Genomic DNA, 20,853 nt, shown 5'->3' on the forward strand with positions numbered 1-20,853 from the left:
CTCTGAACAATGACTGGCTGGGTCAATACCGAGCAGAGCTCTCTCCCTGCAGACCTCCAGGGCCAGAGGCACTAGGGAACGCTACAGAGGGAGAAAGCCTGCTCACAGCCACCTGTTCAGTGATCACCAGTTACTGGTCTTCGATGGAAGTGCCGCCATTTCTACACTTAGATTTTTGTGGGTTTGACTATTGTTTTTCAGTACCTATTTTGGACTTCTTTTCATAACACTCAGAACATTTATTTTATTCTCAAATATTCAAAGGTAGTTTAAAGAATGAGAGAAACTGTAAAGATAACCTGTGGGTTGGGATTTAGAAGGTTTAACATTAGTAGATATGTCAGGCATGAATAAATCAACACATGAAAATCAGGTTCCATGATGTTTGCCTTGTTTGCCTTTCAAAATTGTCCTTTTAACATTTCATTGATTTCTGCTGCTATGAATGGAAAGTAAAGCTGAGTTACACCATTTAATGGCATTTTCTAACTCCGTATGTTTTTGTGTTTGCCAGATTCATACTGGCCACGATTCCACTGTAGGCTCTGAGCCAGAGGGCATGCATGGGAGCACATACATGGACATAAGCAACAGTCACACCGGACAGCAGGATTGGGGTATTTATCTTCCTCTTTTTGCCAAACTGTATTTTCTAAGTATGATGCTATGCTGAGCATGATTTTTTTTACAAAAGGATTTTAACTAGACTTCTAAAGAAAATAGAACTCTTTGCCTAAATATTTGTTTCTTTATTTTTCCAGGCATTAAGATGCCTTTGGAAAAGGGTTAAAATGGCTTAAGTAGAGGCAGGTAACAAAATAAACCCCATATTATGAACTTGGTTCAGTAGTCTAAAGGGAATATTCCAGACAAAAGCAGTCCGACTGAACTTAAAGGAATCAAATTAACACCCTACTTTACGTTCAGCACCTCTTGTTCTGTGAAGACAGCCATAAAACCATCAGCAGAAATGTTCACAAAAGAAGCCGCTCACTTCTGTTCCTTCATTCTCCCCCTCCCCCACCCATCTTGGACAGATTGTTCGTCTATTTGTATAAGGTCACACAGATCACTTCACTGTAGAAATAGCTTGTAACAGATGATTTCTGAAATTCCTTCAGCTCTGCACCTGACGTGTCAGAGGTTCTAAAACACTTTTACAGAGGTCACCACTGCAGTATGATGTTGCAACTAAGTAACTGTTTCTTCATTCTCTCTTCTTGGTGCTAATGTAACTTTGTACACTTAAAACTTAGCTCTAATCTGTCCTGGTATGTTTAAAACTCACAATATTAAGTCTCACAGTCATTTTTAAGGAGTGCACTATAACAGGCTCTGAAAATACAAGGATACCAACCTCCTCTTGGGGTCTGAATCTTTCTGAGGTCAGCAGGAAATTACCACTATGTGCTTAGCAGCATAGCAGAGAAATGGACATGGTGCTGAGAACACAGAAGTGGCAGCTTTATTTGTTTAAAGGAACGTTTTTCAATCAAAATATCTCTAAAATTACCTCCATTAGCTATAATTAGGGATTCTAAATTTTGAAGAATTAAAAATAACTCTTAAAATGTTTTCAGAATTGATGGTCCTTTGATTTATAGAAATTCTGTGTTATCTTCTGGACTTAAACAATTTTTTTAAATAATGTGATTTTTCTCAGGGGATTTTTTTATCTTTATAGGAGGCAGAATGGAGGAAATAAGATATTTTAATCCAGTGCCCTTTGCCTTTGGATGGAATCCAAGGTTTGTTATTACTAATATCTTTGTTACTGACTTCATAATAAAGTACAACTAAAATCACAACATATTCTTCCACTTCCACTCTATTAACAGTGAGATTTCCTTTTAGTTTAACATTTCTTTGTTCAAGACCTGTTATTACACACAGCCCTGCTACTATGTACAGTCATCCCACTGGATATCCCATTCCTCAGCTTCTAAGTTATTCTCTATTTCTAGTTACAATATGATTAACGTAAGCTGGTAGGTCTACTTCTCTGGCTTCCCAGCATTCAGCAGTCATGCAGCACCCTCTTTCTCTAACCTTTGCTGTATGTGGAGAATTTCTGTACTCTAAATGTCTGTGCCCTCCCCCTAAAATTCCTCCATTGAAATCTAATGGCCAAGGGGATGGTATCAGGAGGTGAATTTTTTAGGAGGTGCTTAGACCCTGAGAGCAGAGCCCTCGTGAGTGGGATTAGTGCCCTTGTAAAAGGGGCCCCAGAGAGCTCCCTTGCCCCTTCCACCAGGTAAAGTCACAGCCAGCAGATGCAGTCTATGAATTAGAAAGCAGACGTTCACTGGACACTGCATCTGGTGGTGCCTTGGTCTCGGACTTTCCACATTTCAAAACTATGATAAATAAAATTCTGTCGTTTATAAGCAATCCAGATAGACTAAAACAAGACTGGTCAAGGGCTTATGTTTTTTATTGTATTTCACTGGGCCTGACTTGTTCCTGCTTCATCCAATCTTAAACTACTATGCAGACGAATCTGAGAAGCTCTACTGAGTAACACTTAAATTCTAGTAGCTTGGGTGTACTTCAGGGTCTGTTAGTGATCTTGTACTTCCTTGACACACTTTATATGTCAAGCAGAAATAATAAGTGTTACTAAAAAAACTGTTCAAAAAGCTACACAAGGAAGTGTAACAGATTCATGTCTCATAGCCAATCAAATGGGATAGCAACTGTCATCATTTGGCAAATCCATTAGTTGAACACCAAAAAATAATAAATTATTTACAAATTTCCTGAAGTATATGTTATTGTCCTTTTGCTGACTTCCTAGTCCATTATCAACTCATAATCACCCATCACACTAATCCACTTAAAGTGTGTAACGCGTCTATTGCTACAGAAAATAGCTAGAATTTCTCAACTTCACCTTGGCTTCGTTTTGCTTTATAGTTTCATTTTATCCTTTGACAAAATACCGAGATCAAACAGAAAAGTTATTATTTAAATTCTATAGGTTAAAAAAAACAGGTGCAGAAACATTAGATTATTTGACCATGATCAAACAGAAAGTGATGGCATTTCGTCTAGAACTCCAATACTCTGGCCTTTCCCATCACACTGTTGTTTATTTTGCACCACACCTTTCTTCTTTCTTGGTGCACTTTGCTTTTATTATTGATTGATTGATTGATTAGAGACAGAAAGGGGGGGAAGGAAGGGAGGGGGAGGGAGGGAAGGAGGAGAGGGAGAGGGGGAAGAGAGGGAGATGGGGGAAGGAAGGGAGAGGGGGGAGAGGGGGAGAGAGACGGAGACAGAGACATTGATTTCATTTGCTGTTCCACTTATTTATGCATTTGCTGGTTGATTCTCGTATGTGCCCTGCCCAGGGATCAAACCCAGAACATTGGCATTTCAGGACAATGCTCTAACCCACTGAGCTAACCAGCCAGGGCTTGGTGCATTTTAAAAAGCATCAACGCCGGGATGAAGAATTTAGGGGTCTGGTTTATGCTCAAAGCCATTATGTTGACTAAGTGTTCCATGTCTTAAATCCTAAAATGACATAAGCTTTCAAATAAAAGTGTCCATTAGTGAAAAATATTAAAATAAATGTTTTAGGATATAACCAAGAAATAGGTAGTTTCAGCATGCCTTAAAATGTAGCATATTATTTTTTAATTTATCCTAATAGGCTAATAATAGACACTTAAAATTCTGACTTACAATTAGTTACTTTTGTTACTGCATGATCTTATTCAAGTATGAAGATTATAATATCTGTGTATGCCTTCCAATGAGTCACCATTAGGACTCAAGAATACTGTTAAGTTAGACATAAAACTATGGATATAAAGTTTATTTCAACTAGACATTATCTTATTGCAAACAAATATTGTAAAACTAGTTACATTAAAATTTAATGCTCCATGATAAAGAAAACGTGTATTTTACACTACACTGAGAATGGCTTGAGGCATTATCATTACCTTGCAAGTTTATAAAGGAGTAAACTATTAATAATAATACTGGATAAGTAATGTTCCTTTTAAACTTAAGAAGTTCTCCTAAATGTTAAAATTGAAAACAAACGACATGTTTCACCATGGGAATATTTTCCTACATTCTTAATTTAAGGTCCCCCAGGACACAGGACATGCAAAGATCACAGGAATGGTTGTGGCCGACAGCTTAATAATGGCTGAAGAACACAGGCCCTGGAGGCACACAGCCTAGAATCAGACAGTAGCCTGAGCAGTCCCCAGCTATGTGGGGTAGGTCAATTACTTCATTCTCCCGGTACCTCAGTTCACCATCTGTAAAATGAGGACAACCATACCCACTTCATGGGGTCTGGGGAGTTCCGTGTGAGGTAATACATGGGAAGTGCTCCTAACAGTAGGGGACACACAGTAAATCCCTGACAGATGTTGTTGGCTGCTGCAGCCGCTATTATTATTAGCCCCAAATCTATGAACTGACCCTGCTTTTCATTCTATAGTCTTATAACATTTATGGAAAACATGCTATTTTACAGAATTTGCGGTTCTTATTTCCAACACTGATTGCACATCAGTAGTATACCAGATACTGTGTTAGTCACAGGGCATTGTAAACACCATGGGTTTCTGGTCAAAGGGTAAATTATATAACAAATTTTTATGGGAGTCTAAAGTTATACATTGCCCTAAACTCTGGTAAAGCATGTCACAATGTGAAAAATAAAGCTACTGACAATGACCATATAGGTGGTCATTAATAAATATGAATTCTACAAATAAAATAATTTTAATGTCAATAGTACAGACTGCTTTTCAGTTTAACTACAGTTCTCCCAGAGGTTTAATCAACTCTTTCGGAAACACAAAAGAATGGAATACAGCATGATAATTTGAGTGTGATCCCTGGGTTTCATAGCCCTGCTCAATCTGAAACATTACAGGTGCTTAATAAAGATTTGTCTTGCCAAAGACTGACTAAAAAGCACTCCAGAGTCAATACTGACTCAGAGGAGATATTGCCCCCTAGTGAAAAATTAGGCTTATTACCTGAAATTATCAAATAATGCTGAGAACTTCCCAAATTTGCTACTATTTAAAATACTAAATTTTTTTTTGTACCTACCATTTATGCTTCTTATACCCTGTACCTTCCTCCCCATTCTTCCCCCTCGAGGAGGAGGTTAAGAATAGTATAGGAAATATAGAAGCCAAAGAACTTACATAGACAACCCATGGAAAAGAACTAAGGGGGTGGGGTGGGAAGGGGGGTGCAGGGCAGAGGGGAATAAAGGGGAGAAATGGGACAACTATAATAGCATAATCAATTAAATACATAAAAAATAATAAAATGCTAAATGTATATTCATCATGTGTCAGTATTCAGACTAGATACTGTACTGCTAATACAAAGACAAATAGGGCATTATAAACACCTACAACCATAGATGATACAAAGAAATACATACTCCACAGAGGAGCACACGGTAAACAGTAATTTAGGGAAAAAAATATTTGCTTATTAGACAACCAAAAACCATTATTTCAGGAAATTTGCTAAAAAGGCAGGTTAGTGTAGTGAATAAGCCTGTATGGATCCAAGACCCAGCCCCTATACACTGGGGTAACTATAAAACCAATCTTGTCAGGTTATTGTGGCAAATGGAGTATGTTTAAAGTGCTTACAGTGGTACCAAGAATATGGAAAATGCTTTGTAAGTATGAGCTATGACTATGATTAAATGTACAGGGGGATCCTAGAGATTGAGGTAGATAAGTATTGATCAATAACAGAACATTATTGCTAAGGTCTAGCTTTTGTAAATTTAAGTAGGTAGAAGCCGTTTCTCTGACTAGTACTCTGTTATTGTGGGAATCCTTAAAGTACATTACTCTGTGACTAAATTTTGTATTACTAGATGATTAAACCGTTCAACATCAGGCAAATAAAACTGCCTTCTGAAAGTAAAAATCATATTTCTTACCAAAAAAAGCAAGAAGTCGGTAGGATGAAAGACCCAAAAGACCACAACCTGAACATATGCTTAATAGAGAAAGATGCTTGCTGACTCTTTACAGATTTTGCTAGAACTGAAAGACGGATGATACATTTAGCTACCACTGTGGTCTCATTTGCAGCTTATTTAACTTATTTTTTAAAAATCTTGCTCCATTTTCCTTGAAAATTACCTAAACTTTTCAGCAGCTCTGATAATTACAATTTAAAAGCCATGTAACTGTTCTATATTTTTCAAATTTTATACTGTTAAAACATTTATGTAAAGCTATACATAGACTTTTTTTGCAGACAAGAAAGTCTGGGCAAAATATTCCTCTATTAAACAAATAAATAAAAATGTAAGGCAAACTTATGTCAATAATAAAAATTATAATTTTTAATAAAATATTTAAGGCTATATCACTTGATGATACTGGCCTATATTTAACAAGTAAATTATTTTAGAGTCTAAAACCACTTTTCATTTTCTTATGGATGGATAACATGCACAAGAACTGCATTAAATCTTGGATTTCTTGAGATTATGTAACTTCTTTCTAAGCTTCCTCTTTTTAAAAGTAAGCAGCAAAGAGTTAGGAAAATGTATTAAAAACATTTTAAGTTTTCATTTGTTTGTAAAAGTGCATTAGAATATTTTTAAAAATGTGTTCTAAATACATTGCACAAAATAATTTTAATTTTATGTTTATTATTTGATCATTTCTAAACTACTTGGAACTCCTTCCTCTTCCATGTTAAGGTAGTGTGGTTATATCATGATGTTCTTACCGTTATGAATTCATTTTCTAATACATCTGACCTAAAAAGGCACACACTCTAATCAATAAAACAAAAAGGCTGCCAAAAGAAAGAATAAGAGGGAAAAAAAATCCTTTTTCAATTCTGTTCCATATAGAGATACTTATCAGCATCCGAAAACATAAGTTTCCATAAAGTCAAGTGTGTACTGGTCAGATGAACATGATAACAACCCATTTTACCTTTATTTGTTTATCTTAATCTAGTGCTTATTGATTTACAAAGTACGCTCACAGTTCCTGTCTCATAGTATCTTCACAAATAACTCTTAGGTAGCACAGGTATCAGCAGCAGTAGTGCCATTTACTAGGTAAGAAAATGGAGCTTCAGGAGGGCAGGAGTCTTGTGCCAGGTCACTGAGGAAGCAGAACTGAACCTAAAACCTGTGTTTTTTCACTCCCAAAACACTGCTCTTTCTACTTATGCTTCTAAAATAAACTTCTCAGTTGAAAACCTATTATCTAAAAACAGATGGGCAAACGTGACTGGGCTAATCTAATGATGAAATCCCTCTATTAATGACAAAAAAAAAAAAACCCACAAAAAAAACAAACAAACAACCCTCCAAAGAAAAGAAAGATAACAGCAGAGCTTAACATTTGTAGTGAAAATTTCAAAAGCCTAAAAAGTAAATTATAAACTGAATGAAGACTGTTGTGAAACTTCTTGAGTCTGAGGAAATAACTGTGCTGCCTATTTCCTATATAACAGTTCCAATCATACAGTCCTCAGGCGTAATTCTTCTCCTTTACGTGGTGAAGATTCAGGGGCTACAAAGGAAGATCGGTTCTGAACACATGTTTTAACCAGAACATGTGCTCTGGTTTGGACATTGGATGACTTGATAAACTCATGTGTCTTTCCCTATAATTAGACAGTTTATTTTTGCTAATATTTGCTTGTTGTAGTAAATGGTCTTGTGTTATTTAACAATTCTACCATTAGTAATAGTGTTCCATAAATGTGTACACTAACAAAATCCATTATTTCTTCTCTGTAGAGTTCTTTAAGATAAGTCTCAAATTTACACATTATTTTCTAAAATAATTGCCCTGAGAAGACATAATAAAATCCATACTATGATAAAAAAAAAAAAAACCCACTTCAGGTTTAGAACTTAATTGTTCAATAACTTAGCACTTAACACAACCATTAACCAATTTGATCTGTATAAATGCAATGAACTTAACCATTCACATTTCATTACTTTCAAACACTTTGTTTAAATACTCCCACACTAATATTGCTTATGGATACATATTTCTATATTTATGCAGTTATGGCAGTGTGCACAAACTTTGCTAGCTTGGCAAAAACAGTGAATAATATATGACACCCTAAACTAATCAAAGAAACGAATAAAATTTTTAACACATAAAAAAATGAATCGTAATTTTGAGATTGACAGCACTATCAGTATAGTGCAGAACAATGAAATCCTATTATCAGGACAGAAATTAAAGAAACATATAAAAAATAGCATAGATCCATATACTCTATGCCCTATTATTCCTGAAAAATGTACTCAGTCTTTATTTCCTTCTTTTTCAGAATGATAGAACAGTGAAATTTTAGAGTAGAAAAAGATATTAGATTTCTAATTCTGGGTCTTGCTTTCATTCACAGTAGTTTCTTGCCTTCTTTTCATGTTACAAAACTCTTAAAACTACAACTTATTGAAATGATGTGCTTTAGTAAAAGAACAAAAACACAGAATAAGAAATTAACTCAATATTCAACTGAACACATTAAAGATCCATATTTCTAAATATTACTTAGCTTTTAAATTTGGTTAACATTACCAAATAATTTTTAGGTGCATTTTGTTTATTTAAACTGATTTACAAAGAAAGTGATAACTACCTTTCTGTGATTCCAACATAATGGCACAACTATTATATGTGTTTCTGCTGATATATAAACTCCAGAACAATAGTGCTTATGAAAAAATGAAATGTTATAATATAATAACATAATCTACTTTATCTAGTTGGCTCTTACAATATATGCAAGAGAGCTCTGTTAATACAAAGAATGACAGTTTCCACAGAATTCATGATTCCTGGTTCAGTCTAAATGTAAGTGTTACTCTAAACATTATTTATTTATCAAGAAGTGGACTTACCATGGAAATCATAAATATACAGAAGAATTGGCTCATTCTGCCCAAATGCACAAAATGCAACCATATTTTCAAGTGGATGATAAGAAATGTCTCGAATGGGTGACTTAAATGGCAGGTCAGAATACACTGCTACTTGTTCTCCTAAATAAGAAAAGACATTCAATAATTTGTATTGTTATTTCTCATTAGAAGATTATTCTGCAACTTATCAAAAATATTTATAGAAAGTAATGATGAAGCTCATGGTATTTACATGAAAACTTCAAATACTTATAAATATTTGAGTAGTGCTGTATTAAATAATGATCTTTATTTTTCATTCTTTTGGCTCTCCTCTTCCTACTTCTCAATCCAAACTCTTCAACGAGGTTCACACAGCACAAAGCGAAGGCAGAGTTCAGAGGCAGAGAGGTACCCGACTCTGAGACCTGACAGGGCTGAGCAAACGTCAGCTGGCACGGAACTCCAGCGAGGACGAGGACGGGGGACTGCAGGGCTCCAACACCAAAGAAGCTCCCAGCTTGGGGGAGGTTTGGTGGGGGGTTAATTATTTTCCAGATGCCGTATGAGGTACCCTCTGCTTTAAAAATATGTATGATTACTAATGGCTAGAAAAGGCCTATAGCAGGGGCCTAAGAAACCTATGAAAAGCAGAATTCAAAGAGCAAAAACTCTAGGTCCATCCACTGAAGGGGAAAAGAGATTTAACATTTTTGAACTGATACTAATGTATCAAAACACAGTAAGAAAAGAAAAAGAAAAACCTAAGTGAACCACTAGTCCAAAATGCCTAAAGGGAAGACCAAGAAAATAAACAAAAGGTAATTAAATACTGTTCATAAAGATATTATACAGTGAATTTTAGAATTTTTTTTCCATTTACTGCTAAAAAATATGAAGTTTTAGCTTTTTTTTTTGAAGGACAAAGATAGGGCACAAATGAACTTCCCAATGTAACAGTGTATTTTATTAGATTATAGTAATTCAGGTGAATCGCTATTAAGTTTCACACATCAAAAACTTTTGATGGGAATGTTTCTAATGAGAATATATTGTAGATGTTTCACCACCTGTGTATCTAGTTATATTCCAAATTCAGCTCATAACATTTGTATTTTTACATTACAGTTATCATTAAATACTTCTCTAAGATTCACAATATCTCATTGTAGACAAGGAAAGAATAAGTATTAAATTATAATGTAAAATTCAAAATCCATGAATCTATCAAAACAATAAGAGAATTTAATATAAATTTAGACTTCAGCTGATTTTCATTATCAGCGTTCCAATTCTAAAAACATAATCGAGAACCTACAGTCAGAATTTCCTTCAAAATTATTCCATAAAATGGTATATTTCACACTTCTTCGAAAACCGAAATAATTTTTGCAGAGCAGTGAAGGATTTACCTGTTTCTGGATTCCAAACATACACTATCCCATCCTCACTCCCAGCAAAGAGAAAAGTCCCACAAGGGGTCAAAGTACTATGGATCTTCTCCCGGTAATTCGCTGCTCCTACAAATTTCCTTGCTGCTAATCTACAAACAGAAAAAGATTTTACAAATGTAGAATCTATGGGGTAAAAACTTTTAAATACTTCAATTGCATTTAACAAATAATTTTTGAAAATCTGTTACGTGGGAAACATTCTGTGATGGATGCAGAAGAAAGAAGAGACAGTGCTCGAGCTCAGGGAAATGAAAATTAATAGGAGAGAGAAGGAATGCATCAATATAAAACAGAAAGTGGATGCAGAGGGGCCACAAGAGAAGAAAAGAAAGAAGACTTTGCAGATCTGGGTAAGAAAAATTATCTCTAGCTATGAAGAGAGACTGCTTTATAGAAGTAGCATTTGAGCTGATTGGTAAAAAAAAGGACAGAATTTTTATATTTTCTCATGGGATCGATCAATTTTAAAAATCACACTTGATCCTTGCAGAAATATTAGACAGAACATATTATTAAATCATCTACTAAATATGATATACAGCCCTCCAGGCTTTTTTGCTTACGAAAAATAGCTAACACCGCTTTAATGCTTACTATGTGCCAGTTAGGGACCATTACCATCCCCCCTTTACAGAAAGGATATTATACACACTGCTCTGCTATCCACTTTTTCCAGTCATCAAAACAATCACAAGCAACGGCCCTCCATAGCAGAACATACAGAGTGTGTGTTATCTATCATTCCAATAGGTACACGTCATACCATCATCCAAATGTGTCCTAAGAAATATTCTGTTGCTGAACAGCACACAATGTTTCCAGCTGTCCCCTAACACGAACATGATTTCTATGAATAATCTTAAATACAAGTATATTTTTTGCACTGTTTTATCCATTTTTATTAAATTTATTGGTGTGACACTGGTTAATAACATTACATAGGTTTCAAGTGTACAATTTCATAACAGATCATCTGTATACTTCACTGGACGCTCACCAGCCAAAGTCTAGTCACCATGCATTTGACCTCCTCTTCATCTCACACCCCCTTGCTCTCTGGTGACCTTCACACTGCTGTCTGATTTCTTGCACTGGTTTATATTATCTTACCATAAATTCTCAGACCTGAGGTCACAGAGTCAAACATTTCTGCAGTCCTTGTCACGTGCTGTAAAATTGTAAGTACTTTACATGTATAAACTAGTTTATTCCCCTCCAAACCCTTATGAGTATACATATATTATTTCTCCCGTTTGCAATGCCCAGAAAAGAGAGGCACAGAGGAGAAAATTAGCTAGCAAGGGGTGGACAAGGCCACTTCATTCTAAGCTGTTTGCCTCTAGAGAGCAAGTACAATCTTAAACTGAAAACTGTATTGCTTCAAAAGAGAATAACCAAACTCCTTAGGCCTGATCTTCTAAAATCTGACTGCAACCTCTATTTGTAAAAAATTACACTCTCAGCATTTCTTATCAAGAAACCTGTGCTCATACAGACTAACTCCCTCTGTCAAGAACACAATTTATATTATCCCACCTTTGAACGTTATTCCAGGCTTTTCCCATTTCTCACTCTACTGAACATGCTTCCATCTTATCTAAAGTCTACCCACTCTTCAGACTGAGTGCAAAGACCGGCCTCTCCATAGAGCCTTTAACAGAAAGACCATATTATAGCTACCACCTGTGTTGCTCTGAAAAGTATAATCCTTATATTATATATTTATATTCATTAAAAACACATACCGAGTACTTGCTGTCTGCCAGGCACAGCATGGCTGCTATATGCAGAGAAAAAGAATACACAGATTCCAGTCCCAGAAGATCTCACAATTTAACCTAATCAAATGTCCTGCATGTTATTCTGGAGGCAGTACAGCGGACTGTAACTCCTGAGGAGCTACTTCTGCTCACCACCCTCCCGCAGCGCCCATACCTGTGTCTGGGACAGTGCTACATAAATGTTTAAGGGCTGCATTGTTAGCTCTAAAAAGGGAACTGCAGAATAAACTAATATAGATCACTATGTTTGTCTTTCTGCAAACAATAATGAAATCTAATTGCTTCCTCTCATTTTAGTGGAACTCAACACCAAAACAAAAGCATAGCACAAGTCCATGCTGACTTTCCCAGAACTCTACGTCTGCCTTTTACATTCCAAGTATTTCCCTTCATTGACCTCATTCAGAAATCAAACAAAAAAAGAAAAACAAGGATGAATTATTCAAAAGCCCTCTCATTCAGCTATGATATTATATCATAAGACTATGCTACACCGTATCGTAGATAAGAGAAATTCCAAGACAGAAGTGTTTTTTAATCGTGAAAATAAAAAGGAATTGGCTACATTTCAGCTTTAAAACTATTCACATTTGGGGCCAGGTAATTCCTCACTGTTGGAGGCTGCCTCATGAACTCTAGGATGCTTAGTAGTACCTCTGGTCTCCACCCACCAGATACGGACGCAACATTCAAAAATGTCTCCGGACACTACCACAGCTACATTTTATAAATACGAATTAGTTCATTACTTACCCGAGTGCATAAACTATCAACAGTGAAATATACTTACATTCGGAGATCCATAATTCTCAAAGTACTGTCTTTGGTATGGATTAACAAACGTTTTCCATTGGGATGAACTTCCAAATAATTTATTGGAATCCCCTTAAACTCACTCTCTTTAATTTCCTAAAAATAAAAAAGGCTATATAATATCACCACTGTAAAGTTTGTCTGTTAAGCCCTTTTTAGAGTATAAAAGAGGAGAATTAACTTTAAGATCTAATTTTCAATTGTACTATATAAGATGCTTTAAAACTGTTTAAAGGAATCCCCAGTAATTTCAGTTTAAGGTTGAAAATAAAGCTGATGAAATGTATTTTTTGGTTGTTATCTAATACCATATTTGTACGTGTCTTTGTAGTGTATCCCCAAACAAGAGGAACTTCCTACAAACACAGCTTCTAACATTGCATTTTCTACTTATTATCATGTAAAAAGCTTCCATTTTAAAAAATTCAAAGTACAGAATTAACTTTCAAGTTCTATTTCAATCTCAGATTATTTCTTCATACACTTATTTCCACTTGTCCTGAAAAAGGTGTTTCATCAGCAGATAATTCTGAAGTCATTTAATTTAGATTTTAATTTTAGGTGGGTTTAAAAAAAATAATTATTTAAGGCAGCTATGGAAGATGCCTGATTAATGATGTCAAGAAAGATACAAGCACTGATGGAGAGTCTGCCTGAACAAGCCTTGCATTAATTAAAATAATTACCAGAGGTCCTTGTAGTTTGGATTACCAGAATGAAAAAAAATTACAAATGCAAAACTGCTCAGACTCAAGTCCACACGGGCAGAATTACGAAGTGCCCCTTTTCGCCCCAGAGGACCCTGTATGACTTTCGTGCCTGTTGCCTAGAGGGCAGCCCCTCCAGAGGTGGGCTGGCATTAGCTGAGGCAGGGCACAAACTGCTCCAGTCCTAACCAATACCAGCACGTGACCCTCTGCGACCGCAGTCTGACACTCAGACCTGCTGTCAGCTGTATTTTAAAAGTTACAGAAAAAGTCAAACACTGACACCCCCGATGGGGATTTTACTGAGCTAAAGAACCACCATTTGAGGGTGGGGATGCACTGCTGGAGATTCCAGCAAGGGGAGCAACACGTTCACAGATGCAAATGTGCAAAATAACCACACAACAAGTATTAGGTATAAATCTGACAAATAGGCTGGCAGATTTAGTGTTTGTAATATCTGTTAGTAATTCCCTCCATATTTTCCTTTATCATACTCATGCTCAGACTAAAAAGCCCTAATTTTGAAGCCCAGGTTCTGTATCAAAGCAGCTCATGGACACTTCATTGAAGTGACAGAGGAGTGTGACTCGGCATTCCCCACACTGCTGGTTGACAGGAACCAGCAAGAGGTGGCAGTCTCGTCTGTCCTATGGCATTAGCTACAAAAAAAATTCCAGCTCATTTCCTTTTTTGGGGGGGTGGGGCGGGGACTGTCTCAAGTAACCACACCAGGCTGCCGATTTCCCAGGTAAATTTGCCTTTTGGTTAATATCCTGAGGTAAAGAAATACATGATTTTTAACACAAATAACAGACTCTGCACTATGGACTCAAATGAGTGGAACTGGTGCCTTTGGGGCCTTGCCAATCCCTCAGGTATATAAGTAATTAGAATTCTTTCAAAGTGAGTGAGGTTAAGCTACAACATGAATCCCAGGCCATCATCAATCTGATAGACAGAAGAGAATGACTAAAAATAAAATAGACTGTTTCCTAAACAGATCTGATAGACTCAATAGGCTTAATTAAAGTTACGGAAATTTTTTTACACTCACAGTGTCTTTTTTCAAACAAGGACAATTGTTATAGTCTATGATGAGGAACAATAAGTTGAAATATAAGTTACCACTGATAGGTGGTAATATAATATAACATATACCTTATTTAAGCATAAATTTCAGTAATGGGTCACTGAATGCCATGGTACAAATTAGCGTTGAAGAAAATTAAAGGAAATCCTCACCAAAATGAAGAAAATGCTCACTAAATTACTAGATTATCAATTAGCCATCAGAAAGACATGATAATTAATCAATGACAACAGACTTTTCAGGGACTGAGAAAAAAATTTTTTGAAAAAAGAAAACAGAATGTTTTGCTGTTTTATATTAAGGCCATGTGGTTCAATGGTTTTCCCTATTTCTTTAATGAAATCCCAAACTATGAAGTACGGTGCTAATACCTTATTCACACTCCAGTGGCGCACTGAATGTTGCACGTCATTCACTTTAACATAGGTATTCCATACGACAATCACCCCCGTGCAGTCTCCTGAGTACATGTGATGACCTGGTTAAAAGAAATTACTCATTGATTAAAGTTACACAGAGGTGGAAGGAAATAATACGAAATTGGGAAAATGCATGCCAGTAAAACAGTCAAAAGAATCCTAGGGCTACTAGGACATATTTCAGTTAAAGAAGCCAAAAACCAAACACAACTAACACTCAAATCCCAATGATCTTTAAATGAATTCTGTGCTCTTTTGGATGATTTTTGATGATTAATTTCCCTTTGAACTTCCTTGATTTTAACACAAAAAGAAACGAGCATGGTAGTTTACACACACACACACACACACACACACAGAGCTCAAATTTCAAAGCCAAACAAATTACCTGAATTATGCAATATGTACCTATGTCACTCACTTTTATCAACCTATATAATGTCTTAAATTCCTGGGAAAACACCTATATTCTAACGCAGTCTGTTAGCATAATGCCTGAGACCCAGCAAGAACTCAGTGACCAGGGGATGGAAAAATAATAAATTTAACAGTCATTCCAGTTTAACATAATTCTTAAATTCAACCCATTTTTAAGTTGAATGAGACCTCAGAGACCATCAAGTTCAACTTCACACCCACTTAGCAATATTTTACACACCATTACAAACAGATGGTTATTCAAAAACTGTGAATTTCGTATGTCAAAAGCAGCTTATTCAAATGATAAACTGCTCTATGTATTAGGATGTTTTTTCTAAATCTGAGCAAAGAAAATCTGTCTTCTGTAGCTTTGGCCCTATCTTTATCCACTAGAGCAACACAGACTGATTTCTCTTTTTTTAAATATTAATAACCAAATAATGAAGAAATTCTTCATCTCTCTATTGTAATATGAGCCACTTCTATTATGACACAGTTTTCAGATACCTTTCTATTATGGGTTTGCCGTTTCTGAATGTATTCCAATATATTAACATCCTCAGAGTTGAATAGAGTACATTAAGAGTATAATTTTAATCTGGATCCCATGCTAATTAATTATCCTTAAAGCCTACATATCTAGAGTCTGAAATAATGTAAAAGATAACTATTTAAAAGACGTAATATATTTCCTTATTCTTTCAGTTGATAATCTATATTTTACATCTTTAAAAGACCATCTATATTATTCATATAATAGAATAAACTAAAATAATTGCAAATTTCCCTTCTATATGCTTATACTTTAAAAAATAATACTGTTGCTCCATTTAAAATATGTATTTTCAAAATTTGGGATTTATTTCTTCATCTTCCTCATTTTTACCCTTTAACTTGAAAGCCCTCTAATAAAAAAAGTACTAAGGGGATAATCGCCAATCTAATGTGATATATTTATGAAATTTGGAACATGACCAGTTGTTACAGTGAAGATTAGTTAAATCTAAATGTTTAGGAGCTTAATGACTTTAGAATTACAAACAAAACTCCTTCAATGCCAAATATATACCCAGGTATATTATGTAATCTGCAAAATACGCATAAATTTCAAAATACACAATCAATACATAAAATCCTTCTCAAGCTTAAATATTTGTCCTAGAGATAACACTGTTTTTAATTCTTCATACAACTAGGCTTAATTTGGAATATATTCTCTGACATACCTTCAATATCAAAACAGAGAGAGTTAATGAAACTCTTGTGAGTGTCAAACTGTCGGATCAATGTGGCAAAATCATCTTTCATATCAACTTTCCAAATCCGTATCACAGAATCGTAGCATCCTGTAACCACCAGTTCTTTTACAGTGGGATGGAATTTGGCCGTGTAAACAAAGCACGGATGAGGTAAAACTCTGAAAGTATTTGTATTGTTTATTTCATTTTTCCATATCCTAGAAAAGGATAAAAAGTTACATATAGTTCCTGAAAGGCACAAATTTCTTTAAAAGTTTATCTGAAAACCAATATAGCCAATGGGACTTAAGTAGGCAAGTGGTAACAGTAAACTAAGTTTAAATTTTATAACTAAACATTAATATGATCATGTATTTGGTGGCTGGGGTTCTTTATACTTGACAAAGCTATTTTCTTACAGGTACTTTCCAGCATAATGTAAGTACCTGCATTCTAATTATAATCTATACTATCAAACAAAAAAATTGTATTTGGATTTGAATATGTCTATCTTCCTAAAATCTACCAACTTTTGCCCTGACTGGTGTGGCTCAGTTGTTTAGGTGTCCTCCCGTGACGCAGAAGGTCATCGGTTCTATTCCCAGTCAGGGTACAATGCCTAGCTTCGGTCCCCAGTCAGGGTGCATACAGGAGGCAACTGATCGATGTTTCTCTGTCACATTTATGCTTCTTTCCCTCCCTTCCACTCTCTCAAATAAATAAATAAATACATATTTTTTAAAATCTACCTACTTTTGACATTGATTAAACAAACACATCACATTACAACACAATAGTTGGTAAAATATTGTATTTAGTATAAATATATAAGAGTACAGGGAAGAACTTCAATGATTTTCCATCTTTGGTTGTGTATATTGCTTTTGCAAAGTACTTACCAGTGGGGGTTTAGTTAATAGGATACTCAATTAACTTTATATCAGTTAACTTTAAAGCCTAGATAATAAACATGAAGATCTCAAAGACTGACAAGCCATAATGAAATTACTATATGAATGAGTAAAATAATTATCAAATTTTGATAAAAAACAGATAATCCAATATTAAATATTCACTTGGTGTTAACACTCTTAATTATCTCTTCCTCTAAATCAGGGGCATCAAACTCATTTTCACCGGGGCCACATCAGCCTCGTGGTTGCCTTCAAAATGTCGAATGTAATTTCAACTCCTTAACAGTTAAGGAATAGTTACATTTATATGGTCCTAAAATTATTTCTGCCCTTTGCAGGCAACCACGAGGCTGATGCAACCCCTGGTGAAAATGAGTTTGACATCCTGCTCTAAATAATGGACAATTAAAAAATTAGTATTATTGTTATTGCTACAGTCTTGACAAAAGAGTAAACCCTAAGGGTTAAACTGTTATGTTAGATACTTTACATTTCTAGTGATTGTGTAAAAACAGACAAAACCTAGCAATAGCAATACATAGCCGCTATGTGAGTGTGGAATATTGGATTTTTAAAAGCTGAAGTTACTAGGGTTTGAAGAATACATTAATCTTTCAATACAGGGATTCACAATTCATTCTTTTAATTACTGCCTAGGAACTAAAGAAAATTAAGTCCTTTACAAAATTATCAATAAAAGAAAAAATTACAGTTGTTATTCAAGAATAGTATTCAATGAATTGTCTCAACAGCTGCTTAAAATACAGGATATGATCTTCAATTACTAAGAATCCAAACTAATAATGAAGGAAGTGAAAGAACATGTTTTCAAGTAAAAATAAAGCATGTGTGTCAGAGCATAAACATTTTAACCATAATAATACTTTCAATGAACATATGTTACATGAAATACAGTATTTATTGAAAGAACAAAATCACTAATTTAAAGGAGCTATTTTAAGATTGTTACAGGGGACTAAGTGGTAATGGAAAAAATATAATAAAGATTATATATTAAAAACAAAAGAAAAACATTGTTAAAAGATAAAAACTTCAGCTGCTTGCTAATGAATCTTAACAGCATTATTTGAAATATAGGCACAAATGAAGCCATCATATTTTTAAAACAGCTCAAAATAACTAAAATATATATAATATTTTAAAATAAAAATGAAGCTTTTTATGTAAAAACAAAACTGGTATCAATGGTGGCTTTTGTCACCCAATTAATGGTAGAATCCAAGATCAAAACAAATGTATGAGTGGATTTTGGAAAATATCAGGCGAATTATGGACAGAAAAGAAGGAGCACAAAGTTGTAAAGACTAGTTATCTATAAAACATTACTAGAATTGGGAAAGAAAAACGTACCAAAGTTAAAACAGCACATATAAAGGGGGGAAGGCCTATTTGGGAGCCATTACATAGAGAAAATTCTTTCTGATTACATTAGGAACTGTTGATGTGGGGAAAAATACAGATTACACTGAAGACAACTAAAAAGGGGGATTTAGGTTAAGCCCTTATGGCAGACAGCTAACCAGCAGGAAAGAGTCACTCAGGCGACACTAAGGGTAACATGTGACAGCGATCCCAAGGAAGACAGAGAGAAGACACGGGCAGAAACCCATACTTCTGCCACTTTGGAGCATGAACAGCTCCTTCTCTCCTTCTGACTGCAGCCCTTTCCTTACCTTTTTCAAAACCTCACTGCCTTTTTGATTCTAGCCACAATGCTTCTTCCTTCACTTAGTTAATCCTTCACCATAGTATTTTCGTGATGTAAAGAGTCCTAACTTAGTATCAATTTCAAAGCTACATAAAGTAAAAAGTGTACTTTACTACTATTATATGTTGTGTGGGGAAGTCCCAGGTGGCTTCACGAAATGATGAAATCTGAGCTGGGTTTTAAGTGATGGCTGTGAGCCCACTATGTGGAGTGAAAGAGTTGGGCAGGAAGGGCATTTAAGCATAGAATAATAGGTAAGGTAATGGAGTGGAGATGCCAAAAAAGTTGTTAACGGTATTTCAAAAGATTGTGTGGGTAAGGCAGAGGGTACATGGGAAGTGCCCAAGGAAGGTAAGGCCAGCCTGAATGAGGGACAGCCTGTCATGCCATCCTAAGGAACTGGAACATTTTCCAAAGGGCAGTGGTAGTCAAAGATTTTTAAATCAAGGTATTTATGAAAGATGGTACTGGAAGAGGCTAGAGATGTGGGAGGCTGAAGACTGAACACTGGGAGAGTTTAGCAGCATCATTTTTTTTAAGAGGGATTTTTTTAAAGATTTTATTTATTTTTAGAGAGAAGGGAAGGGAGGGAGAAAGAGATAGAGAGAAACATCAATATGTGGTTGCCTCTCATGTGGCTCCCATTGGAGACCTGGCCTGCAACCTAGGCATGTGCCCTGACTGGAAATCAAACCAGCAACCCTTTGGTTCGCAGCCCACCTCATCCACTGAGCTGTGCCAGCCAGGGCAGCAGCATCATTTTAAGCAAGAGATAACAAGGCCATGAATTAAGGCGACAGCAGTGAGGATAAAAAGGATGATAGGATGGTGATTCTTTTACAAGAGAGAATTGAGAGACTTTAGTATTACTTAGATATAGAAATAAATGGTAGAAAGAAAAGAAGAAATTAGTACTACTCTTGATTCCCAGATAAGGAAGTTATTAAAAATATATAGTATTAACAAAGCCCTAGCTGGTGTGGCTCAATGGATTGAGCACTGGACTGTGAAGCAATGGGTCACTGGTTTGATTCCCAGTCAGGGTATATGCCTAGACTGTAGGCCAAATGCCCAATATGGGACACAGGAGAGAACCACACATTGGTATTTCTCTCCTTCTTGTTCTCCCTCCCTTCCCCTCTCTCTAAAAATAAATAAATAAAATCTTTATATATAAAATAAGAGGACTGAAAGAGGAAGACCAAATTTGGTGATATTGGTAAGTCTGGTTTTGGACTTGAGGTGCCACTGTACTATCCAGATAGAAGTGTGCAAAAGAAAGTCAAACTCAGAAAAAAGTGAAAGCTAGAAGTCATTAGCATATAAGTAAGATTCAAAGCAAGGGAAGATGAGAGAGGCCTGGAAAAGCACACCAAACCA

At 35.5% G+C, this 20,853-nt stretch overlaps 1 protein-coding gene across 1 annotated transcript in view; it reads right to left on the minus strand.

The window, feature by feature from the left end:
* Window positions 1–20,853, minus strand: part of AHI1 (Abelson helper integration site 1) — a 188,783-nt gene that overhangs the window by 127,657 nt on the left and 40,273 nt on the right. The window contains exons 12-16 of the mRNA XM_045843567.1: window positions 16,819–17,048; window positions 15,125–15,231; window positions 12,931–13,049; window positions 10,318–10,448; window positions 8,906–9,046 (exon numbers count right to left, since the gene is read on the minus strand). Of these exons, the coding sequence (XP_045699523.1) occupies window positions 8,906–9,046; window positions 10,318–10,448; window positions 12,931–13,049; window positions 15,125–15,231; window positions 16,819–17,048 (728 nt within the window). The remainder of the gene's footprint in view (window positions 1–8,905; window positions 9,047–10,317; window positions 10,449–12,930; window positions 13,050–15,124; window positions 15,232–16,818; window positions 17,049–20,853) is intronic.

Source organism: Phyllostomus hastatus, unplaced genomic scaffold, assembly GCF_019186645.2.
Source record: "Phyllostomus hastatus isolate PE091 unplaced genomic scaffold, TTU_PhHast_1.1 phas_contig_40, whole genome shotgun sequence".
Lineage (NCBI taxonomy): Eukaryota > Metazoa > Chordata > Mammalia > Chiroptera > Phyllostomidae > Phyllostomus > Phyllostomus hastatus.